Consider the following 21,208-nt stretch of genomic DNA (forward strand, 5'->3'; position numbering starts at 1 on the left):
ATACTCCTCACAGGAGCTTTAACATTTAAATTCATATAAAAAAAAATAACATTTAACATTAACATTTAACATTTCATATTGAGATTTAGATTTAACATTTAGATTCAACATTTAACGTTTACATTTATATTTAACATTTATATTTAACATTTAACATGACTGAATGATTTTTTACAACACAATTAAATTTGAAGAAGATCACAAATATGTCTCTAAATGTGATTTAAAGGTGACTTTTCAAAATTCACTTTTCATTTTTTGAGACATTTAAGATGTGTGTAAATGTGGAGAATTGTTGCTGTTTTTTTCAGCCAGCAGGAGCTGGCAGACCCTCTGATGGGGAAAAGTCAACTGAAAAGATCATGTCTGCTCTCCTCTAGTTGATAACTACAGTGATAACTAGAGTGTGAACAGGTGTGTGGATTGTTTTCTGACAGATGACGGCTGACAGTAGATTCATAACCTGCTGTGTCTCGTCCGGTCTCGTCAGATCAGGTTTGCTCAGGTGCGACACCCACAGTGTGCCTGAGGTATTGAGTGGGTGTGAAATGGTTTGGCTCTGCTTTTTTTTTTTTAAGTTTTGTTCTCATGTTTTGATTTGTCGGTGACCGTGTCAGTGACGTCCCACCGCCTCGTGACCTGCTGCTCAGTCTTGAGTTCCCCTCCTTCCTCCTCAGTCTAGTTTCAGTTTAAAGGTCGGTCCTGCATCGTGAACATCGTGAAGGTCTGTACAATACTTTTTCTCTTTTCTTAGTCTTCAGAGATTCTGTGCTCGTTTCGTGTTGTTCGTTTAACTCAGATAGAAAGAGCTCAAAGCTCCTCTCACAGTCAGTGATCTGAGGGTGTCAGCGTTCATCAGACAAACTCAGGTGATTCATTTTAATTAAAGTTTAATTACCTGACGAGCTGCACCTGGATGCTGTGCTGTGTGTGTGATAGTTTGGATAGAAAATGAAAAGTTAGGATGGGTTAAGAGCTCCTCAAAGTTTGTGACGCAATGAATATTGTTCTCCGTGAATGCCTTGCATCAGATGTGACTGCAGCCGCCCCGCCGGTGAACTGTCACATGACTTTATTTTGTGGTGAGGCAATAGTTGCACGATTTATGTAAACACATGATTTATATTCAGTGACCTGTATCCACAGTCTGCAGCAGTCATAAAAATCATACTGCTGTATTGAGACGAGTTTATCGTCATAATAATAATAATAACAATAATAATAGTCTCAACTCATTTTTATTTATATAGCACTTTTCATACATATAAACATGCAGCACAAAGTGCTTCACTGAATAACAGACTGAAAACAACAGCAATGGTAAAATTATAAAAGGCATGATTATTAAAGAAATACTATGAAATAAAATCAATACAGTAAAATTAATAAAATGAGTAATGGTGGAAAGAAAAGTTAAAAATAAAGTAGCGTTAACAAGATCAGATGAATACAAGAAATAAATAGATAAATACATTATAAAATAAGATAAATACATGTTAAAGCAATTATTCAAATAATAATGATTTAAAATAATAATTAAAATAATTAAAATAATAATAGGTAAAAGTGGAAAGAGAGGGATATAAAACATTTCAAAATAAAACCAAGACAATCAAACATCAAATCAATAAAATAAAAACAGATACATACCAGAAAATAATTATAAAGATTAAATATAATATAATAAGACAGAATAAAAATAACATAAATAAAAAATGATGTTAAAACTGCTTATAATGGTAATAATAAAGTTCAGGGATTAAAGGAAATTACTCCAAGTTAAAAGCCAGATTAAAAAGTCTTAAACTCTTTGAATGTGTGTAACGATGTGGTAATCTTATACCCTGAAGAGAATAAGTAACGTGTTGAATCTTCACTCTGGGTCAGTTGAGCAGACCTTGTCTCGCTTGCTAGATCACCCTGCTAGCTGACCGCTTTGCAAAGCTCACTGAAGGCCAGAATGAAGCTCACAAAGACAAACCGTCGTAGTTTGAGTCTTTGATTTTCAGATTTCCGCCTCTCTAGAGGGACGGCAAAATAAAACAAGCAGGTATTAAAGTCACACAAGATATAAAACATATTTTAAAAGACAAAATTCCTTTAGAAGAACTCTAAAGGAATACAATTATTTTAGGATATGTTTTTAAAAAGTCTATGTCATACTTTAGCGCTTGTACAAATGTACTTAAAGTACAACTGTAGCTGACTAAGTACAGAACACTTACTCTTAACCCAAGGCAGCAGGTTAGGGAGAGTAAAATACTCTGTACCAAATTATGTAAAAGCATATTCTCTTAAAGGTACAGTGTGTAAAGTTTAGCAGTGTTTAGCAGAACAGACAGAAGTGGAATATTATACGCATAAGTATGTCTCAATGAATGGATAATCACCTTATTTAAAAATGATTTAGTATTTGTTAACTTAGAATGAACCTTTATATTTAGATAAGGAGAGGGACCCCTTCCATGGAGGCCGCCATCTTGCTCTGCAACATTTCTACAGCAGCACAGAATGAACAAACCATACACCATGCACATTTTTTATAAAGATTACTCGATAAAGGCAGGATCATACTTATCATGCATCACAGGAGCTTCTTTTCCGGGGGTTGAGCATTACCGTTATATATTCCCGTTTCTAAACACTGTACCTTTAAATACATAGTTGTAATATTAAAACACCAACAATACATGTAGAGATTTTCACTAGTCTGCCCCTATCCAGGTGAAGTTATGAACTATGTTTGCTGCATGTTTTGTCAATATTGCACTCTGTAGATGTTGCCTGCACAGTCAGGTCAGAGCTTGCTGTGCATACAGGCGTGTTATTACAAGCCCAACTCAGGACTTCATGGATTATTATGAGTAATGGCCGAAAGTGCTGCAAGCAAATTTTTCTTTTGACCTTCAGAAGTTTCTTGAAACACATGGAAATACTTATCTCAAGGCATTTATCAAGACTTGTATTTGGACCTGTCCAGTGGATGTAGTTTAAATTAAGTGTGATTAGATATTTGGTCTCGAAACGAGAAAAATTAAGTTTTTTACAGTGAAGGCATCATCCAATCAGCTGGCTGTCAAGCAGTTGGTGGAGAACTTGTATTTTTTTTAGTTTTTATTTCTATTTTTTAAACTTGTACATGATGCTGTATAAAATGTAGATCAGTTTATATTCACATTCAGTTCATTAGTTTTAAACAGTAATAATGTCACTACCAAGGCTTTAGAGCTGAACCTCGATGATTCAAAATTCAAGAAGCTGCATTGTCAGTGCAGAGCGTGTTAGTGCACAAACAGGAAACATGTGGTTCAAAGAAAGCAATGTTAAAATGAACAGCAGTACTATGATAAAAAGACCGACTAGGATTGATGAGTACAATAAACTCTGTGTCAATGAGCATATACAGTGATTTAACTGTGTTTAAAAAGATGTAAATGCATATGAAATAGTGTGTTTATAAAGTTAAATTTATAAACACACTAAGCTGGACGTAGACGTTGTAATCCAACACTTTATGCGTGGGCTCTAAAGATGTGATCAAAAGTTGTTTATTAAACTTGAAGTGAATCTGATTTGTAGTGGCAACAGCTGATCAAGTGCTAACTGAACCTGTGAAGTTAAATGTGATGGCACCTTTACCTGACAGACAGAAGTCCTCATGTTCTGTTTCATTGTCTCTTTTAGTTCAAATCAAGAGAAGCCTGAATAGGCTGACAGGTGTCCTCTGCAGGCTGCTTGTCATGGGACAGGTGGGGGTGATGGACACCATCTCTCTGCAGATGTGTTGTCTGTGTGGGAAGGACACTCCCACCTTGAAAACCGGCTTGTGTGGGGATGGGACTGAAGCTCAGAGGTGAGATAATTGTTTTTGTACCACTCTTTTTTTCCATGTCACAAAGGGTTTGACTCACCGTTCACAACACAGACGTGTGTCATCAGAAGTATGCAGGGCTGAACAATACAATCTAGATCTGCTTCATAATGAGAACATGTCATGCAGGAGATTACAAACATAACAGGTATGTGTGTGAACCACCCATCCTCATGTTCTGCATGCTTCATTTCTGTCTCTGTCCTCGGTCTGAATAAGTCCTAGTTTAGTCTGTCTGACCACTTCCTAAATCTGCTCTCCAGGACTGGACTTGAGCTGATGTGTGGATAAACAAGTGATTAGCTCCTATTGGTTGCTGAGGCTGATCTCACTTCCTTTCTGTAGGGAACACTATGTAGTTAGCCGATGATGGTTATGAGAGCAAAGACATGGACGCTGCTGTATTGTGCTGGAGATGCAAAGACATTCAAATGGGTGGGGCCATGGTGCTGATGTCACATTCCCTCTGCTAACCACAACACACATTTAAACTCACCTGTTGAGCAGCAGAGGTCTCTCAGGTGGTTTCAGCCTGCAGCAGAGGGCAAACACAGTGGTATCTGGTGGCTTCTTAAATGTATAGCAGCCCTCTTAATGGCAGACTGACACCCGTCTGCACACTGATGTTACTAGGTTTAGTCTAACGTGATTAAGAGAGTCTGCTCTGTTATGAATTAACCCTATATATAAACTTTTGTCCCAATACTCTACATTACAAATAGATACAGTTGTGCAATATGTTGCAAAAAATAGTAGAAATGGTGTTTTGGTGTCATCAAATTTTAATTTGTTTTTATTTCATTCTTTTGATTATTTAACATTTTTGCTGCAGTGAAACATGATGAGCATGTTTGGTGTAGTTTATAAGTTCTTCTGTGAGCTCATGCCATTTAGCTTTATGCTGATATTTGTGACGCTTTTCATAGACCAGACATAACACATGAAAGGCCAGTATGTTAATGTATTCAATTAATCAATTAATCAATCAATCAATCAATCAATCAATCAATCAATCAATCAATCAATCAATCAATCCATCCATTAATCAATCCATCAATCAATCAATCAACCAACCAATCAACCAATCACTCTTTATTTATTAAACGCCAAATCCCAACAAATGTTCTCCTCAGACTCTTTCCAAACAGACCAGGTCTAGACCGTACTCTATGTTCTATTATTAACAAAGACCCAACATCAAGACAGGATCAGATCCAGTCCCATCTTACAGACAGGACTCCGTCTGATCTCATCTTAATCCACCATGAGCAGAGCACTTTGCGGCATTTAGCAAGTTACAGTGGCAAGGACAAACTTCCTTTAACAGGCAGAAACCTCCAGCAGGACCAGACTCATGTTAGACACACATCACAGAGAGAGAGATGATAGTGGTGAGACAGATAGTAGTAGTTGTAGCAGCTGGAGTCTGGCACGTCCACAGCAGCAGGCTGTCTTCAGCAGAGATCCAGAGGAACCTACAAGACAAGGGAGCTAAGGGACTCCAGAAAGGTCTTTAATGGGACAGGGAGAGTTAAAGTAAAGACAGGCAGACAGAGGGGAGAGAGGGAAAGACAGAATCCCAGTGTGTCAGTTCCCCCGGCAGTCTAAGCCTATAGCAGCATAACTAAGAGCTGGTCCAAGCCTGATCCAGCTCTAACTATAAGCTTTATCAAAAAGGAAAGTTTTAAGTCTGACTGGTAGATGATTCCAAAGGAGAGGTGTCTGATAACTGAAGGCTCAACCTCCCATACTACTTTTAGAGACTTTAGGATCGACGAGCAGGCCTCCATGTTGGGAGCGTAGTGTTCTAGAGGGGTAATAGGGCACTATGAGCTCTTTAAGATATGAAGGTTTCTGACCATTAAGAGCTTTGTGATGGTTCACACTGTGAGGGTTTTTAATTTTCCCTGTGCAGTAACTTATCTATACATAAGTAAGAAATGCACATATCCACTTTATTTTATTTTGACCTAATATAATTTATTTTAACTAGGACAAGATAAGATATACAGTATATATTATCTTATCTAAACTGTCAATCTGGATGAAGCACTGTTCAAAACACTGATACAACCTGAAGCTTCGTACGTCATCAGTCACGGGACTTTCAGTGTTCAAAACCAGTTCTGGCTGTTTGTAAGAAAACAGTGCAGTAACACACGGTGCAGAGCTTTGGTATCATCCACTCACATCCTGAATCAGTTATGTCAGTAATGAATACATGTTCTGTCCAGCTTTGTATCCAAACTGTTTAAGTTTCACATATTCTCAGTGAGAAGTTTTCTGAGTCCTTGTACTCATTTTGATTTCTTTCTAACAGGATCCTTGAGCGAGACGATCCTGAGCCTGCACCCAGTTATTTGTCCATGAAGAGCAACCAGTCGATGGCGGACCCGATTCAGTTTGGAGTATCTGGAAATGAAAGGTAATAAACAGAGACATTTTATTCAGTGATCAGAGATTAAAACTGTTTCATGAAGCTTGTTTTGTTATTGAAAGTGAGTCTAAGCTGTGCATGTTTCAGGCTACAGCTGCAGAGACCAGACTTTTGTGAGCCCAGGTGTCTGTCCATCAAGTCCCACCAGTCCAAGTCTGACTATATTTACTTTAACGGAGGACCTCCATGTAAGGATCAGATGTGAGTAATAACTGAGAGTAAGATTCAGAAAGAAGCAGACAGGACAATAAAGTGTTTCATCTGCTGTCTGAGAGCAGGGTGGACCTGGAACAATATCTGTGGAGATACAGAAATATAAACTGATGTAATCACAACATCAAGGTTTCAAGCAGATTGAAGCATGATAATGACGACGTGATCCAAAGTCTAACAGCCACTCTCTTCTTTCTTATAATTGAGCGTAGTTTTAGTTCAGGCAGACCACAAAGTCAAGCTCAGCCTACAGAACATCAGCTGCTTTTACACCAGCTACTCTACACATCCAATCAGCAAATACCAAGAAGTTTGCCTTCTCTTGCTGCTTCTCTGCATCCCTCCCCCACCCCAGCTCCTCCTTTCTATTGTGTCATATGTATTGTCTCTGTTCCCTGGTGTCTTTGCTGATGCTCTCCCTGCTTTCGCTTTTAATATTTATACAAGAAAGAGAGAGGGGAGGTGTGCTCTCCCCACTTCAGGCTTTGGCATTCCACGTACGCACATGGAAGGGCAGGGAACTCCCAGAACAGAGGCGTACCGCCTAATGTAACTTATTGCATGAAAATAAATAATTGATTCTTTTCATGAGAGTGGTCCTGAATGTAATGCGTTCCTCACTAGTTTGTCCGTTCTGTTCTACTGTAGAAACATGGGGCTGCAAGATGGCGGCCTCTGTGGAAGGGGCCCACTCCTTATGTAGATATTGTAGCGTTACTGAAGTCCTAGAGGTATAATGTCAATTCTAAATGTATGTTAAATTAAATTTGGCCCCAGGCGGACAACCATGTCTGTGGTTTAAAACCTCAGGGCAGAATCAGTGGAGAAAAATTTAAGAAAAACCCACGCTACAAAGAAATTGAGATTTCATTTATTTTCAACTAATACCTAAGACAAAAGAAATGCTCCAAAACATTGAATTCAAATAAAAGTTTCAGAGTCCCACAACACATTCTTCTAAACAGGATGAAAACAAAAGTTACAGTTATTTATATTCAGTTGATCGTGTATTTAAATATACTTCTGAATATTACACTCCACTTCTACCAAGTCTGTTCTGCGAAATGTTGCTAAATTCTACACACTGTCCCTTTAATGCACATCACTTTGTTTCTTAGTTTTTCTCTCTCTTCCTGTTTCATGACTTTGTAAGCTTGATGAAGCCTATTCAAAGCACCTGTGAAGTTTGAAGAAGTTACCTGTTAGGCGTTCAAACCTAGATCCAAGGATTAGTGTATAAAGCGGGTGTGCAGGTCACTGAAGTAAAACAAGCCTCAGAGTTTTAGTGTCATCCGCCCATCACTCATTCAAAGTCTGTAATGTCATTTCCTGTCCAGCTCTGTATTCAAAAAGTTTTTAACTTAATGAGAAGTTTTCTAATTAGTTGAATTCATATTGATTTCTTTGCAACAGAATCCTTGAAAGAGTAGACGATCCTGAACCTGCAACCAGCTGTTTGTACATGAAGAGCAACCATTCGATGGCAGATCCGATTCAGTTTGAAAAATCTGCTGATGAAAGGTAAATTGAAGAAAGAAAGAAATGTATGTTTGAATCAGTGTTTAAAGATTACTGTTTTATGTGACTTAAAATTAGATGATAATCTAAGCTGTGCATGTGTCAGACTACAGCAGCAGAGACCAGACTCTTATAAACCCAGCTGTCTGTTTCATCAAGTCCTACTAGTCCAAGTCTGAATATGTTAACTTTAAAGCTGCTGTTGGTAGGAATGGTGAAAAAACGTTCCTTTTTAATCTGCTGGGTTTGGAGAAAAGGTCATAATACCCATTGGTACTCATCAGTAAGTGGAGTAATTTGAGACTATTGCGAAATCACTGTGTATTCCATTGCCTTTGTATCAAGCGATGTTATTATTCCCCTTATTCCCATTATGACGGACTTATCAGAGCTAATCCCCAATCCTCCGTCCTGATTGGTCGAGGGGCGGCCCCTACTATGTCCTACGATCGGTTATGAGTCCAGCACTGTCATGATTTTGCACGCCGATCTGTTTGTGGGGTTAAGAAGAAATCTGGTTGGAAGGGATAGTGAAGTCTCTCTCTCTGAACAGATGTTTACTCTGTGATTACCAACAGCAGTTTTAAATGAGGACTTTGATCTCTAGACCTGGAAAAATATCTGTGCAGTGGGAACAAGGTGGCATCATGATTTTGAAGCGCAGCAGAATTACAAGGTAGAGGCAGATGACATGAGTCTGGTCCTGCTGGAGGTTTCTGCCTGTTAAAGGAAGTTTGTCCTTGCCACTGTAACTTGCTAAATGCTGCAAAGTGCTCTGCTCATGGTGGATTAAGATGAGATCAGACTGAGTCCTGTCTGTAAGATGGGACTGGATCTTATCCTGTCTTGATGTTGGGTCTTTGTTAATAATAGAACATAGAGTACGGTCTAGACCTGTTCTTGTTTGGAAAGAGTCTGAGGAGAACATTTGTTGGGATTTGGCGTTTTATAAATAAAGATTGATTGATTGATTGATTGATTGATACACTGATGTTATATCGCAAGGTGAAGGTTATTATCCACGCTGCTTGAACAGTAAAGATAAGTAACTTTACCTGCAAGCTACAATTTGGAATTGAAACCAAACAATATCCAGAGAAGAGTGATTACCATCCTGGTGTGAACGGTTAAAGGCTGATGTTTTAAATTTAGGGAAAGCTCTGGAAAATGAAGCTACTGAGGAGTGGAATCCAGACCTACAAACTGCCCTCTCTCTAGAAACAGAGCCAAATGGGAGTTATTTCCAATTCTGTAAAGTTAACTTCAGCATTCAGAATCTGTCCGCACCACAAATCAGAGTTTTGCTCTTGACAACTTCTGACCAGCCACAAATGTTGGATGGCAAGGCGCTTTGTCTACCTATGTTGGTAACAGAGCACATGTTCAGGTATACACTCATGAACACAGTCATAATATAGGGCTGAGAAAGAAGTTTCTATTCTACATTTTATACAGAACACTGAGAAGATGATAGTCTGAATCTTCAATCACACAAGCTGCTGGTGAGCCAACCTTGGCTCCCTTTGTAAATCCCATATTCTAATTTTTACTCCCAGTAGTGTTTAAAAATATACAACCCTATTTCCAAAAAAGCTGTGACACTAGTAAATACAAACAGAATCTGATTGTGTGCTCAACATTAAAACTTCATATTTAAAGGCTGCAGTACATACAGAACCGTGCAGCCAGAATCCTGATGAGAGTGCGTAAACATGAACACATCACTCCACTGGCTCCCGGTTTCACACAGGATCGACTTCAAAACCTCTCTGCTGACACACCAGTGCATCTATGGAAACGCCCCCACATACCTGAAAGAACTGTTAAACCCACAGACCACCACAAGAACCATCCGCTCCACCAACACCAAACCGCCTCCACAGCCCTCAAACCAGACTCCGCACTATGGGAGACCGGGCCTTTTGCTCTGCTGCCCCGTGACTGTGGAATGCTCTCCCCGACCACCTGGGAGCGACCCCTAACCACAGACTCCTTCAAAAAGGAACTGAAAACCTTTGTGTTTCAGGGGACATTTCCCTAGTTTTGATCAGACCTCCCCTGCTGCTTTTATCTGTTTTAAGCTTTGGAGGTTAATCTGATTTTCTTATCTCTGTTAATTTGCACTTGGGACCAAAATCACGAGGAGCTTTATGACGACAGGAACTTTCCCCGGGGAGCTTTTGAGGAACTATGAGCGTTTCGACAGCAGGAGCCGGTATCCAAGGTTATCCTGGGTTAATCTAGCACCCTGAAAAGTCCCTTTTGGAGGGAAGTACTTTCCTAAGGTACAAGAACTTTTGGAGGCGGGGCCTGCAATGTTTTTGATTGGTAGAACAACCACTGTGTTTTATTCCACCTTCCAACTACGATAACATCACACACACACACACACACACACACACACACACACACACACACACACACACACACACACACACACACACACAAACACACATGATTCACTTGGTTTAATAACTCCTGAACATTGGTCTTCTCTGAGCCTGATAGTGTGAATACATCTCTTTCAGCTCCCGGTGTTACAGTCTGAAGAGTGACCCTGTAAACTGGAGACCTTTAACTGAACGTGTCAGTGTTTGTTGAGTTTACAACAGCTGTTGAAACACAGAGGGAGTTCTCAGGGATGCATCCTAGTTTAGTTTTTATTCAAATGTCAAAATATCCCCATCAGATATTTAATGATCATCTAAAGACAGAGAGGGATTGTTGCAGCTGAAAGTCTTCAATTAACAGGGTCGCTCTCTAAACTGAAACACCACTCGATCTCTGTGATGGCTTTTAAAACTGATTTAAGTCAAACTAAAGGTTCTGGGATCTTCTGGTTCGAAATCACCTTTAGTTAGGAGCTGGAAATACCTACAGCTCTCCCTCTACATGGAGACGGCTTATCTGCTGTTAAAGTCGTACTTTAAGGATGTTCACCTCGTGTCTCTCTTTGTGATTTCTCCACAGAGTCGACCCACAGAGTGCAGAAACCAGCAGTCAGTCAGATCTGCAGAATCAAACCGACCTGGACTCTGTATTTCAGGTCTGTTCATGAGCAACAGCTTTAAAATGTTATTATATCACAGTCATCTGGATCTGTTTGCTCCTGAGTTTAGTTTGTTTGTGTCATTCATTCAATTTTCTGTTCCAGCGGCTGGAGGACAATGTCCTCACTTTGGTGAAGGATGAGCTGAAGAGGTTGAAGAAGGTTCTGAGTTCAGACTGCGCAGAACCCTCAGAGAGTTTGAAGGAGGAAGAGGATGAGGTACAGAAAAGGAGCAGCAGTGCGGCTTTGATGAAGATTGTAGTGTACCTCCTCAGGGCCATGGAGCACGAGGGGCTGGCTGACATTCTGCAGAGCAGTAAGAGGATTTCTACTGATATGCACATACATCACAACTAAGGATGCAGGGTATATGTTGACTGATTGTTTATCAGATAGAGACAACCAGTAAAAGCAGTCTCATTTACTCATTAACAAACCTGTACATTCAGACACATTAGATAACACAGTCTATGATGCACACTAACACTCACACAGGAACGCCACACGTTACTGTTTACCACTTGCTCTGGACGAACAGCTACTATGCTTATAACAGAGAGACTAACTGAATGCTCATTTTAGTTTATCGTTCTATCAAACTGCACAAGGCTTGATATGTATTTAATCCGTGAGATGACGCAATCTACTCTGCACAGAGTGCAGTCTCCGCTCCGTACAGCCACCACACACACACCACTCCTCACTAACACACACACACCGCTCCTCACTTACACACACACCGATGGTCACTGGATCAGCTCTGTTTGAGCTAACAGCACAAAACTTATCACAGGTAAAGGAAACAAAGCTCTGAATTTAGTGTTTGTTGAGAAAGTCACTGTGCTGAAACCAATGTTTTAGAATACTTCATGACAGGCTACACACACTTTGCAGTGTTTCCCCTTAGTTAACAGCCTTGGGGGCTTGAAGTATTTGAACATTGGAACACAATGACAATTATTTACAAAGTGTGCAACTTCTGTTACTGCAGTGGATTTTCTCGGGTTTCTGAAGAACAATTCCAGAGCCTCTTTATAAGGGAAGAGAGAAACATCTGGCCCATATCTGTCTGTCTATTTGTCTGTCTAATCTGTTTATTTATTTATTATTAATTATGTTTGTACTTACTACTTGCCAAGATCAGTCTTGTACAGCCAGGGGGAGTATTTCCCCTCTGACAGCTAAGCTAGGTCAAAACCTGAAATAAGATGGCGACTGGACATTTGCTGCTGGTCAGGGGCAGAGTGTGGAGCACTTGGGCTATTTTCTGTACTTGGACCTGGAGCAGGAGATCTACTCCGGCTGCTACTCACAGGAGAGTGAATGTTAAAAAGGCAGAGATTTATTTCTGCTCTAATAAAAATAAAAATTAAATAAAAATTAAAATTAACTGAACTGGGGCGCTGGTGGCCTAGTGGTCTAAGTGCCCTACATGCAGAGGCTATAGTCCTCATCGCAGGGGTCGCCGGCTCGATTCCCGGCCGGTCGACCATTTCCTGCATGTCTTCCCCCACTCTCTACAACCCACATTTCCTGTCTCTCTTCAGCTGTCCTATCCAATAAAGCCAAAAAGGCTCAAAAATATAACTTTAAAAAAAAATTAACTGAACTTCCAGGGGGGGGCCCCTCCCCCCAATATAATGGTAGAGGAAACTGCTTTGTGTTTGGTACGTTCATGTTTTTAGTCAGTATGGGGACCTTGGATTTGCAATAACTTTAGCCCTTCACTGAACTGCTTTGGTACGTGTCTGCACCAAAAATGTATACGCCTGAAATCCGGCGCCATGTTAGAGTCCTTTAAGCCCTGGAAACAGTGAAACTCCTCCACATGGGTAACGCCATCTTTACTGTTTGTTAATAAGTAAATGAAACAGGTTTGTTAATAAGTAAATGAAACAGGTTTGTTAATAAGTAAATGAAACAGGTTTGTTAATAAGTAAATGAAACAGGTTTGTTAATAAGTAAATGAAACAGCTTCTATGGGTTTTTTCTATCTGATAAACAATCGGTCAATATATACCGTGCATCCCTTAAAATAAACCTGACAATTAGGGGAGCTGGACTACTTTAGCAAATTTAGCAACAGTAAACGCTGGGGAGAAGCGAGCTGTAATTGAAGTCGTGGGCGCTCCCTCTCACTGCTCCAGCACACTCACTTACAGATGAGTGGCGCCATCTGCTGTAATGATTATTGACACTTAGTGGTTAAATCCTGACTGAAGGATGATCACATTTTTTTCAGATGTATTTGAAGGAAAAACAACGTCTCATATTTTGGTCAATATGGCATTTAGATTTAGATGTATCTTCTTTTACAAAATATTTTCCTTTCTTGCCATTAGGTGTGTATGAAGTGCCTGAATAATAACCTGCACATTTTAATGCAGGTTATTATTGGTCATTGGTTTTGGCTAAAAAAAACAAACATTGTGCACCCCTGATCACAACAGATGAGAAATGTGTGTTATGTACTCACTGATTATGAATGGTCTAATCTAAATCTAAATATTTCCTTCTTGTGTGTTCTTTCAGGATGTCCTGATCAACTTTGTGTGCAGCAGAAACTTAAATCTAACCTGAAGAAGAAATTCCAGCGTGTCTTCGAGGGGATTGCTAAAACAGGGAACCTGACCTTACTGAACCAGATCTACACAGAGCTCTACATCACAGAGGGAGGGAGCGCAGAGATCAGTGATAAACATGAAATCAGACAGATCGAAACAGCATGCAGGAAAACAAGCAAACCAGAAACAACCATCAGACAAGAAGACATCTTCAAACCCTCTCCTGGGAGAGATGGACCAGTCAGAACAGTGCTGACAAAGGGAGTGGCTGGCATCGGGAAAACAGTCTTAACACAGAAGTTCACTCTGGACTGGGCTGAAGACAAAGCCAACCAGGACATCCAGTTCACATTTCCCTTCACTTTCAGAGAGCTGAATGTGCTGAGAGAGAGAAAGTTCAGCTTGGTGGAACTTGTTCATCACTTTTTCACTGAAACCAGAGAAGCTGGATTCAGGAGGTTTGAAGAGTTCCAGGTTTTGTTCATCTTTGACGGTCTGGATGAGTGTCGACTTCCTCTGGACTTCAGCAAAAATCAGATCCTGACTGATGTTACGGAGTCCACTTCAGTGGATGTGCTGCTGACAAACCTCATCAAGGGAAACCTGCTCCCCTCTGCTCGCCTCTGGATCACCACCCGACCTGCAGCAGCCAATCAGATCCCTCCTGCGTGTGTTGATGTGGTGACAGAGGTCAGAGGGTTCACTGACCCTCAGAAGGAAGACTACTTCAGGAAGAGGTTCAGTGATAAGAAGCAGGCCAGCAGAGCCATCTCCCAAATCAAGACATCACCAAGCCTCCACATCATGTGCCACATCCCGGTCTTCTGCTGGATCACTGCTACAGTTCTGGAGGATGTGTTCAACACCAGAGAGGGAGGAGAGCTGCCCAGGACCCTGACTGAGATGTACATTCACTTCCTGGTGGTTCAGACCAAACGGAAGAACATCAAGTATAACGGAGGAGCTGACATGGATTCACACTGGGATAAAAGAAACAGACAGACGATCGTGTCTCTGGGAAAACTGGCTTTTGAGCAGCTGCAGAAAGGAAACCTGATCTTCTATGAGTCCGACCTGACAGAGTGCGGCATCCATACCAGAGAGGCCCCAGTGACCTCAGGAGTGTTCACACAGATCTTCAAAGAGGAGAGAGGACTTTACCAGGACAAGGTGTTCTGCTTCATCCATCTGAGCGTTCAGGAGTTTCTGGCCGCTCTTCATGTCCATCTGACCTTCACCAACTCTGGACTCAACCTGCTGTCAGGAGCCCACACAGCATCTAACAATACTCAGGAGACACAGTTCTACCAGAGTGCTGTGGACCAGGCTTTACAGAGCCCAAACGGACATCTGGACTTGTTCCTGCGCTTCCTCCTGGGTCTTTCACTGCAGACCAATCAGACTCTCCTGAGAGGTCTGCTGACACCAGCAGATACTAGCTCACAGACCAATCAGGAAACAGTCCAGCACATCAAGAAGAAGATCAGTGAGGATCTGTCTGCAGAGAGAAGCATCAACCTGTTCCACTGTCTGAATGAACTGAATGATCTTACTCTTGTGGAGGAGATCCAACAGGCCCTGAGATCAGGACGTCTCTCTCCAGATGGACTCTCTCCTGCTCAGTGGTCAGCTCTGGTCTTTATCTTACTGTCCTCAGAGAAAGACCTGGACGTGTTTGACCTGAAGAAATACTCAGACTCCGAGGAGGCTCTTCTGAGGCTGCTGCCAGTGGTCAAAGCCTCCCACAAAGCTTTGTAAGCACAGAGAGAGCTACATGTAATGATGAGGAATAAATACACTGCCATCTTTTAAAGAGGTGGAAAATAACATCTGTTGTTTCTTCTGCAGGCTGGGTGGATGTAACCTCTCAGAGAGAAGCTGTGAGGCTCTGTCCTCAGTTCTGAGCTCACAGTCCTCCAGTCTCAGAGAGCTGGACCTGAGCAACAACGACCTGCGGGACTCAGGAGTGAAGATTCTGTCAGAGGGACTCAAGAGTCCACACTGCACCCTGGAAGTTCTCAGGTCTCAAGAATGTTTTAAACTAATCACTGCTTAAATCCTGATTTTCATTAAATCAGGACTGTAAAACCCAGAATATAAGTCGCACTGATTGGAGGTCTGAGATACGGATGAACCTTCTGCTTGCGACCAATTTGCCAAGACTTGTGCTACCCACCTCTGCTGGTCTCTTGAAATCTTAAATTGAAGAGTCTTTTCAATCAATCAGCAGTCCAAAAGGTTAAAGAACTGTGGTGTGACTGATTACCTCTCCCTATTTTATAGTTGTATATTGGTTGCACCAGTTTTGAGGATGCAGCTGACTTTTAAGATAACTAAAAAGGATGAAATGGTGCATCTTATACACGAAACACTGATAGATGGAATTATTTCTCACTCTACATCAGTCTATTAGCACAATCACTAAATTACAAACATATCAGAGCTCCCTTGAGAACTGATGCAACCCAACACAGAGACTCCAAAGTACACAGAGGAATAGCCAAAACACAGAAGATGAGATAAAGCACCCTCCTTATAGTGTAACTATTTCAGACATACCCTTTTGCCCTTTAGGCCGTGCGTCATAGTTTGTCTCAGACGGGTCAGATCTTTCTGACGGACAACTCGCCTGATGTCTTCGTTTTTTATTTAATGATGGCGCCACCCCCCCCCACCCAAGACAGATGTCTGCTATGTACACGGTGTCAAGAAGAGTTCCCTTGGTTTGCATGCGAGCAGCTTTCGGTCCTTCTCTTAATCTGAACCAGGTTGTTGCCACCTTTGGTGCGTACTTCTTTGCTCACACAAACCAGAGATCCCCCTTTTAGTTCCCAGTATTCTTAGCAAAGTGTTGTAACATCTCACAGTCTGCACCCTTTGGCATACAGATTAAAATTAATAATGATTTTAATTGTATTTTATTTGTTTGCAGGCTGTCAGGCTGTCTGATCTCAGGAGATGGCTGTGCTTCTCTGGCCTCAGCTCTGAGCTCCAACCCTACTCATCTGAGAAAGCTGGACCTGAGCTTCAACAATCCAGGAGACTCAGGAGTGGAGCAACTGTCTGCTGGACTGGAGAATCCAGACTGGAGACTGGACTCGCTCAGGTAAGGGGGGCCACCTGGTGTTATCAAAGTCTTTCCTTTTGTTATCCACCAGTAAGAGTAAAGGCGTTTTTCAACCGCAGCAACTTTACCCTGGAACCAGGGACTTTACCCCTGAACTCTGTGCTTTTCGACCAGAGGAACCAGGGTATAAATTTAGTTTGGGGTAATTAATCTCCCCCTGAAAAGCCCCTGCTTGGGTGGTAGTACTTTTCAAAGGTCCCGGGACTTTCGGGGGCCGGGGCCTGCAAAGCTGAGCGTGTCTGATAGAGAGGTAGATTAACCACTGTGTTTTTATTCTGCCCTCTGTCCATGACAACATCACACACATCTGTGATTCTCTTGATTTAGCAGCTTGTAACAGTAGTCTTCTCTAAACCCAATGCAAATGCGTCTCTGCTGGTGTTACGATTTTAAAAGTGACCCTGTAAACTGGAGACCTTCAGGTGAACGTGTCAGTGTTTGTGGAGTTTACACAGCTGAAATACAGAGGGAGTTCCTGGGAATGCAAACTAGTTTAGTTTTTATTAAGATTTCAAAATATCCTCATCAGATATTTAATGATCGTCTAAAGACGTTTATGAGGGATGCATCCAGCGGAAAGTCTCCAGTTAACAGGGTCGCTGTTTAAACCAAAACACCGTCTGTTCTCTACCACGGCTTTTTGAGTTCAAAAGGATTTTAAAGCCGTGTTGAAACGTCTTTACTACTCAAGTTATCTCCTCTCACGTGTTGATTCAGTGAATCCATCTGTGATGAAATATAGCACCATCTAAAACAGACCAGCTGAGTCTCTTAATGCTAACAGGCTAACTGTTGTGTTGCTCATAATGATACCTGCCTGTCTGTCTGCTTCTATGGTGTCATCTGTGATGAATGGTATTCGTCTTTGTTTTACTGCCCTCTACTGGTCTGGTGGTGTAGTGCATTAAAAAAATGTTTTTCTCTCCATACGTCACTGGCCTGATTTACACAATCTACCCGGGACTTCAGCCTGCGGTCGAAACATAGACAACAATGGGGGAACAGGAACCTTTTAGTTCAGGGTAAAGTAGTTCTGGGGGCTAAAAGACTCTGGAACTTTTGGTCAAATTCACCTTAAGGTTGAATCAGGCAGGAGTCCAAGGCCCACACCTGGCAAACCTGGTTGTCTGCTTTGTTTATGACACACAAATCTATGACAGCAGACAAGGGCAAAGACAGAAAACCAAAACCAATAAACTCAAAGCAAAACCAACAGGAATGAGCTGAGAGGAAAAATGTGCTGCAAAAATAACAAATGATGAAAAGACCCCAAAAAACCCCCAAGACAACAAAGAAAAGCCATGTGTGTTCTGTCATTACGATAGAGGTGGAACTTCAAAAGTCCTGCATATCTTCATTGGAAATGCTACTGTTGATGCACACCCTAATTAGGATAATTCAAATACACATGTTCATTTATTTGCAGAGAATAACCAACCTCTGTGTATGATGTGAAGAGATCTGACCCTTGTCCTTCTTTCAGGTCGAAGCCTGGTGGAGACCAGTGGATGAGACCAGGTCTGAGGAAGTGTAAGTGTGTTACTGATGCAGCCCACATTCAACTGTCCTCAATCTGTCCCTGCACTCATTCAGATCTCTGGTGTTATTGATGTATCAATTAATAACCGCGGCTCTCATTTTCTCAATCAGATGTCTGTGAGCTCACCTTCGACACAAACACAGTCAACACCAACATCAAGCTAGCAGACGGAAACAGGACAGGGACATATGTGGAGGAGTATCAGCCGTATCCTGATCATCCAGACAGATTTGACAAGAGTCCTCAGGTGCTGTGTGAGACAGGTCTGACTGGTCGCTGTTACTGGGAGGTTGAGTGGGTTGGACTGGTGTACGTGTCGGTGAGCTACCGAGGAATCAGCAGAAAAGGAGACATGTCCGACCGCAGGTTGGGAAGGAATGATCAGTCCTGGAGTTTGGAGTGCTCTGAGGATGGTTATTGTTTCTGGCACAATAACAAAGCCATATACATTACCACCACCTCCTCCTCCTCCTCAAACAGAGTTGCAGTGTATGTGGACTGTCCTGCTGGCACTCTGTCCTTCTATAGTGTCTCTGGTGACAAACTGATCAACCTGTACACCTTCACCTGTGCCACCTTCACTGAACCTCTTTATCCCGGGTTTGGTTTGGGTTTCTGGCCCAACAGGTTCGGTTCTACAGCGTCTCTGTGTTCTCTGCAGGAAGAAGGAGGGTTGCCTCTGTCTGAAAAACTCTGAACACAAAATCCACTGCGTAAAGAACAGTGCAGTGCTGTAGTGGAGGAAACCAAACCTTGAGTCCAATTTGAGTCTGAAGTCCTCAGTGTTCAAATCAGAGAGGAGTCTGAGTCATCAGAGAAGATTCTAATCAAGTCCAGGTTGAGTCACTATTACCTGAGTCTGAGGCCATTGCTCATTGATGATATTGATATTTTTATTACAAGAAGGGTGGCTGTTTGACTCCAAACTACTGACTGCCTGATCCTGGACTGACTGTGGGACACTTTGGATGTGTAGAAAAAACATTTCTCCTGTCGTGTGTCTGGAGATTGAAATGATCAATGAAGTTACCCTGCTGTAGGATGCACTTATTGACTCTGCTGCAGGGGGATGTCTTCAGGTGTCAAAGAAATCCAAGAAGTCTGCCAAAGTTCGAGCTCGTCTTGAACATGTTGCTCTGCTTTGCTGCAATTATTGTAAAATCTTTGATTGCAAAATGCTCGATTCGCAGCGTCTCTTTATCCTGGCAGGGACTGTAGCTGAACAAGACCGCACATGAACGTGCATGCAAGGGAATCCATGTGCTAGCTGTGAACTGAATACATTACATTAATAAATATATATAAATATAGTCTAATATAAAAATGTATATATCATTTTTAAGCTGGAGTCCTGGAATTGAAGTTCTACAACACTGGAATCATGCATCTGATTTAAGCTAGCATGAGGTCAAAGAGGGGGCGAGAGAGGAAACATGAGGGACTCATAGAAGTTAAAGGGATACAAAAAAAAATGTAGAGATGCATTAGTGTGTATATTCTGTTTTAAGATTCATCTTCCTTTATTTTTTGTATTATTTATTTTAATATAATTTTATTGTAGGTAAAACATTTTAGGAGTCAAATGGAGCTGCTTATTTCTCAAATCTGTTTAAGACACCTGATAAGAATAAGGCTGAAGTGCTTCTACTAATGAAGCACGATGAACATGTTACATAAATATAGTTCATATGAAAACCACACAGGAACCACAAAGTGCTTTCATATCTTGCTTTAGTTCCTGCCTGTTTAAGTTATGAGTTATCCTTTTGTCTTGTCCTGTGTTGCGTAATAGTGATTCATGTCCGGTGTTACATTATCATTCGTTACCTTTGTGTTCGCGTGGTGCTTGTGTGTTTGGTATTTCACTTCCTACATTGTCCTGCCTTGTGATTGTGTGTCCTGCCTTCATTGTCAACACCTGTGCCTTGTGACTTGTGACTTGTTATTAAGGGTTGAAAAAAAATACTTATGACAGTAAATAACTTTTCTAAAGAGTCTTGGTCACTCTATGTGGACAACAACTTTCCAACTTTTCATTAGTGAATTTTCCAACTCAGAAACTTGTTTTTCCGATGTGTCCGACATCATATGAATGCAGCATCTCTATGCTTCCTCCCTTCTGTTTCAGGTTGTTGTCAACATTTTCATGGTCCTTGTGGTTTTCTTTGTGACTTTTGTGGGGACTATTTCATTGTAAGTTTTCTTTGTTTTGCTTTTTGGATTTTGTTAATAAAATCTTCATCATCTGCTCGTGAGTCTTCCTCCTTGTTTTCATCGCACGTGACAGAACCCTCAGGTCAGGTAAAAGATGACTTATTGTTCCCAGAACCAAACAGGGTGAGACAGCTTTTAGTTTCTACACTCTTTTTCTCAAGCTGTCAGCTCTTTTAAAATAGGCATTAAAATATTTGTGATTAATGCTGTCTTCCTGTAAGTTCAATCACTTCTCATCTTCTTTTACCCCACTCTAATAATGAACATTTATGTATTAGTTTACTCGTTTATTGATCTACATTTCAGTATATTTTGTTTTTAATGTTTTATATTTGCTAAATGTCCTGTGTTTGACTCTGCAGCACTATGAATTGCTTTGGTCCTGAATTGTATCCCTCCTTCCATGAGTCATGATGTGTGAAACAGGGAGTAGCTGGCCTTGAAGGTGACATTATCTGTAGGAAGCAGAGCACCCTTTCTAAATATAAAAACTGAGATGAGCCATATTGGCCTTTTTCTCTCAGCTTGTTTCCACCTTCCTCATTTCAAGAACATTCAACCCATTGTCCTGTCTCGACTGCGTGATCATGACTCGACAGTTTCCTGCCAACAACCTCTTCCAGTGTGGTTTGGTGTTACGTGGAACATTCAGGAAGATGTTTCAGATATCTTTCT

The 21,208-nt window shown here is 41.2% G+C and overlaps 1 protein-coding gene across 1 annotated transcript; it reads left to right on the forward strand.

Moving 5' to 3' along the window:
- The first annotated feature begins 645 nt into the window (after nucleotides 1-645).
- On the forward strand, nucleotides 646-20,569 carry LOC117812136 (NLR family CARD domain-containing protein 3-like). The gene is made up of 12 exons (XM_034682752.1): nucleotides 646-724; nucleotides 3,685-3,853; nucleotides 6,192-6,296; nucleotides 6,396-6,509; nucleotides 7,935-8,042; nucleotides 11,010-11,085; nucleotides 11,194-11,404; nucleotides 13,621-15,406; nucleotides 15,501-15,674; nucleotides 16,585-16,758; nucleotides 18,263-18,309; nucleotides 18,430-20,569. Exons 2-12 carry the CDS (start codon nucleotides 3,741-3,743, stop codon nucleotides 19,014-19,016), a joined length of 3,495 nt encoding a protein of 1,164 aa, XP_034538643.1. The 5' UTR covers nucleotides 646-724; nucleotides 3,685-3,740; the 3' UTR covers nucleotides 19,017-20,569.
- The last annotated feature ends 639 nt before the right edge of the window (nucleotides 20,570-21,208 follow it).

The sequence above is a fragment of the Notolabrus celidotus genome, chromosome 4 (genome assembly GCF_009762535.1).
Source record: "Notolabrus celidotus isolate fNotCel1 chromosome 4, fNotCel1.pri, whole genome shotgun sequence".
NCBI classification, from domain to species: domain Eukaryota; kingdom Metazoa; phylum Chordata; class Actinopteri; order Labriformes; family Labridae; genus Notolabrus; species Notolabrus celidotus.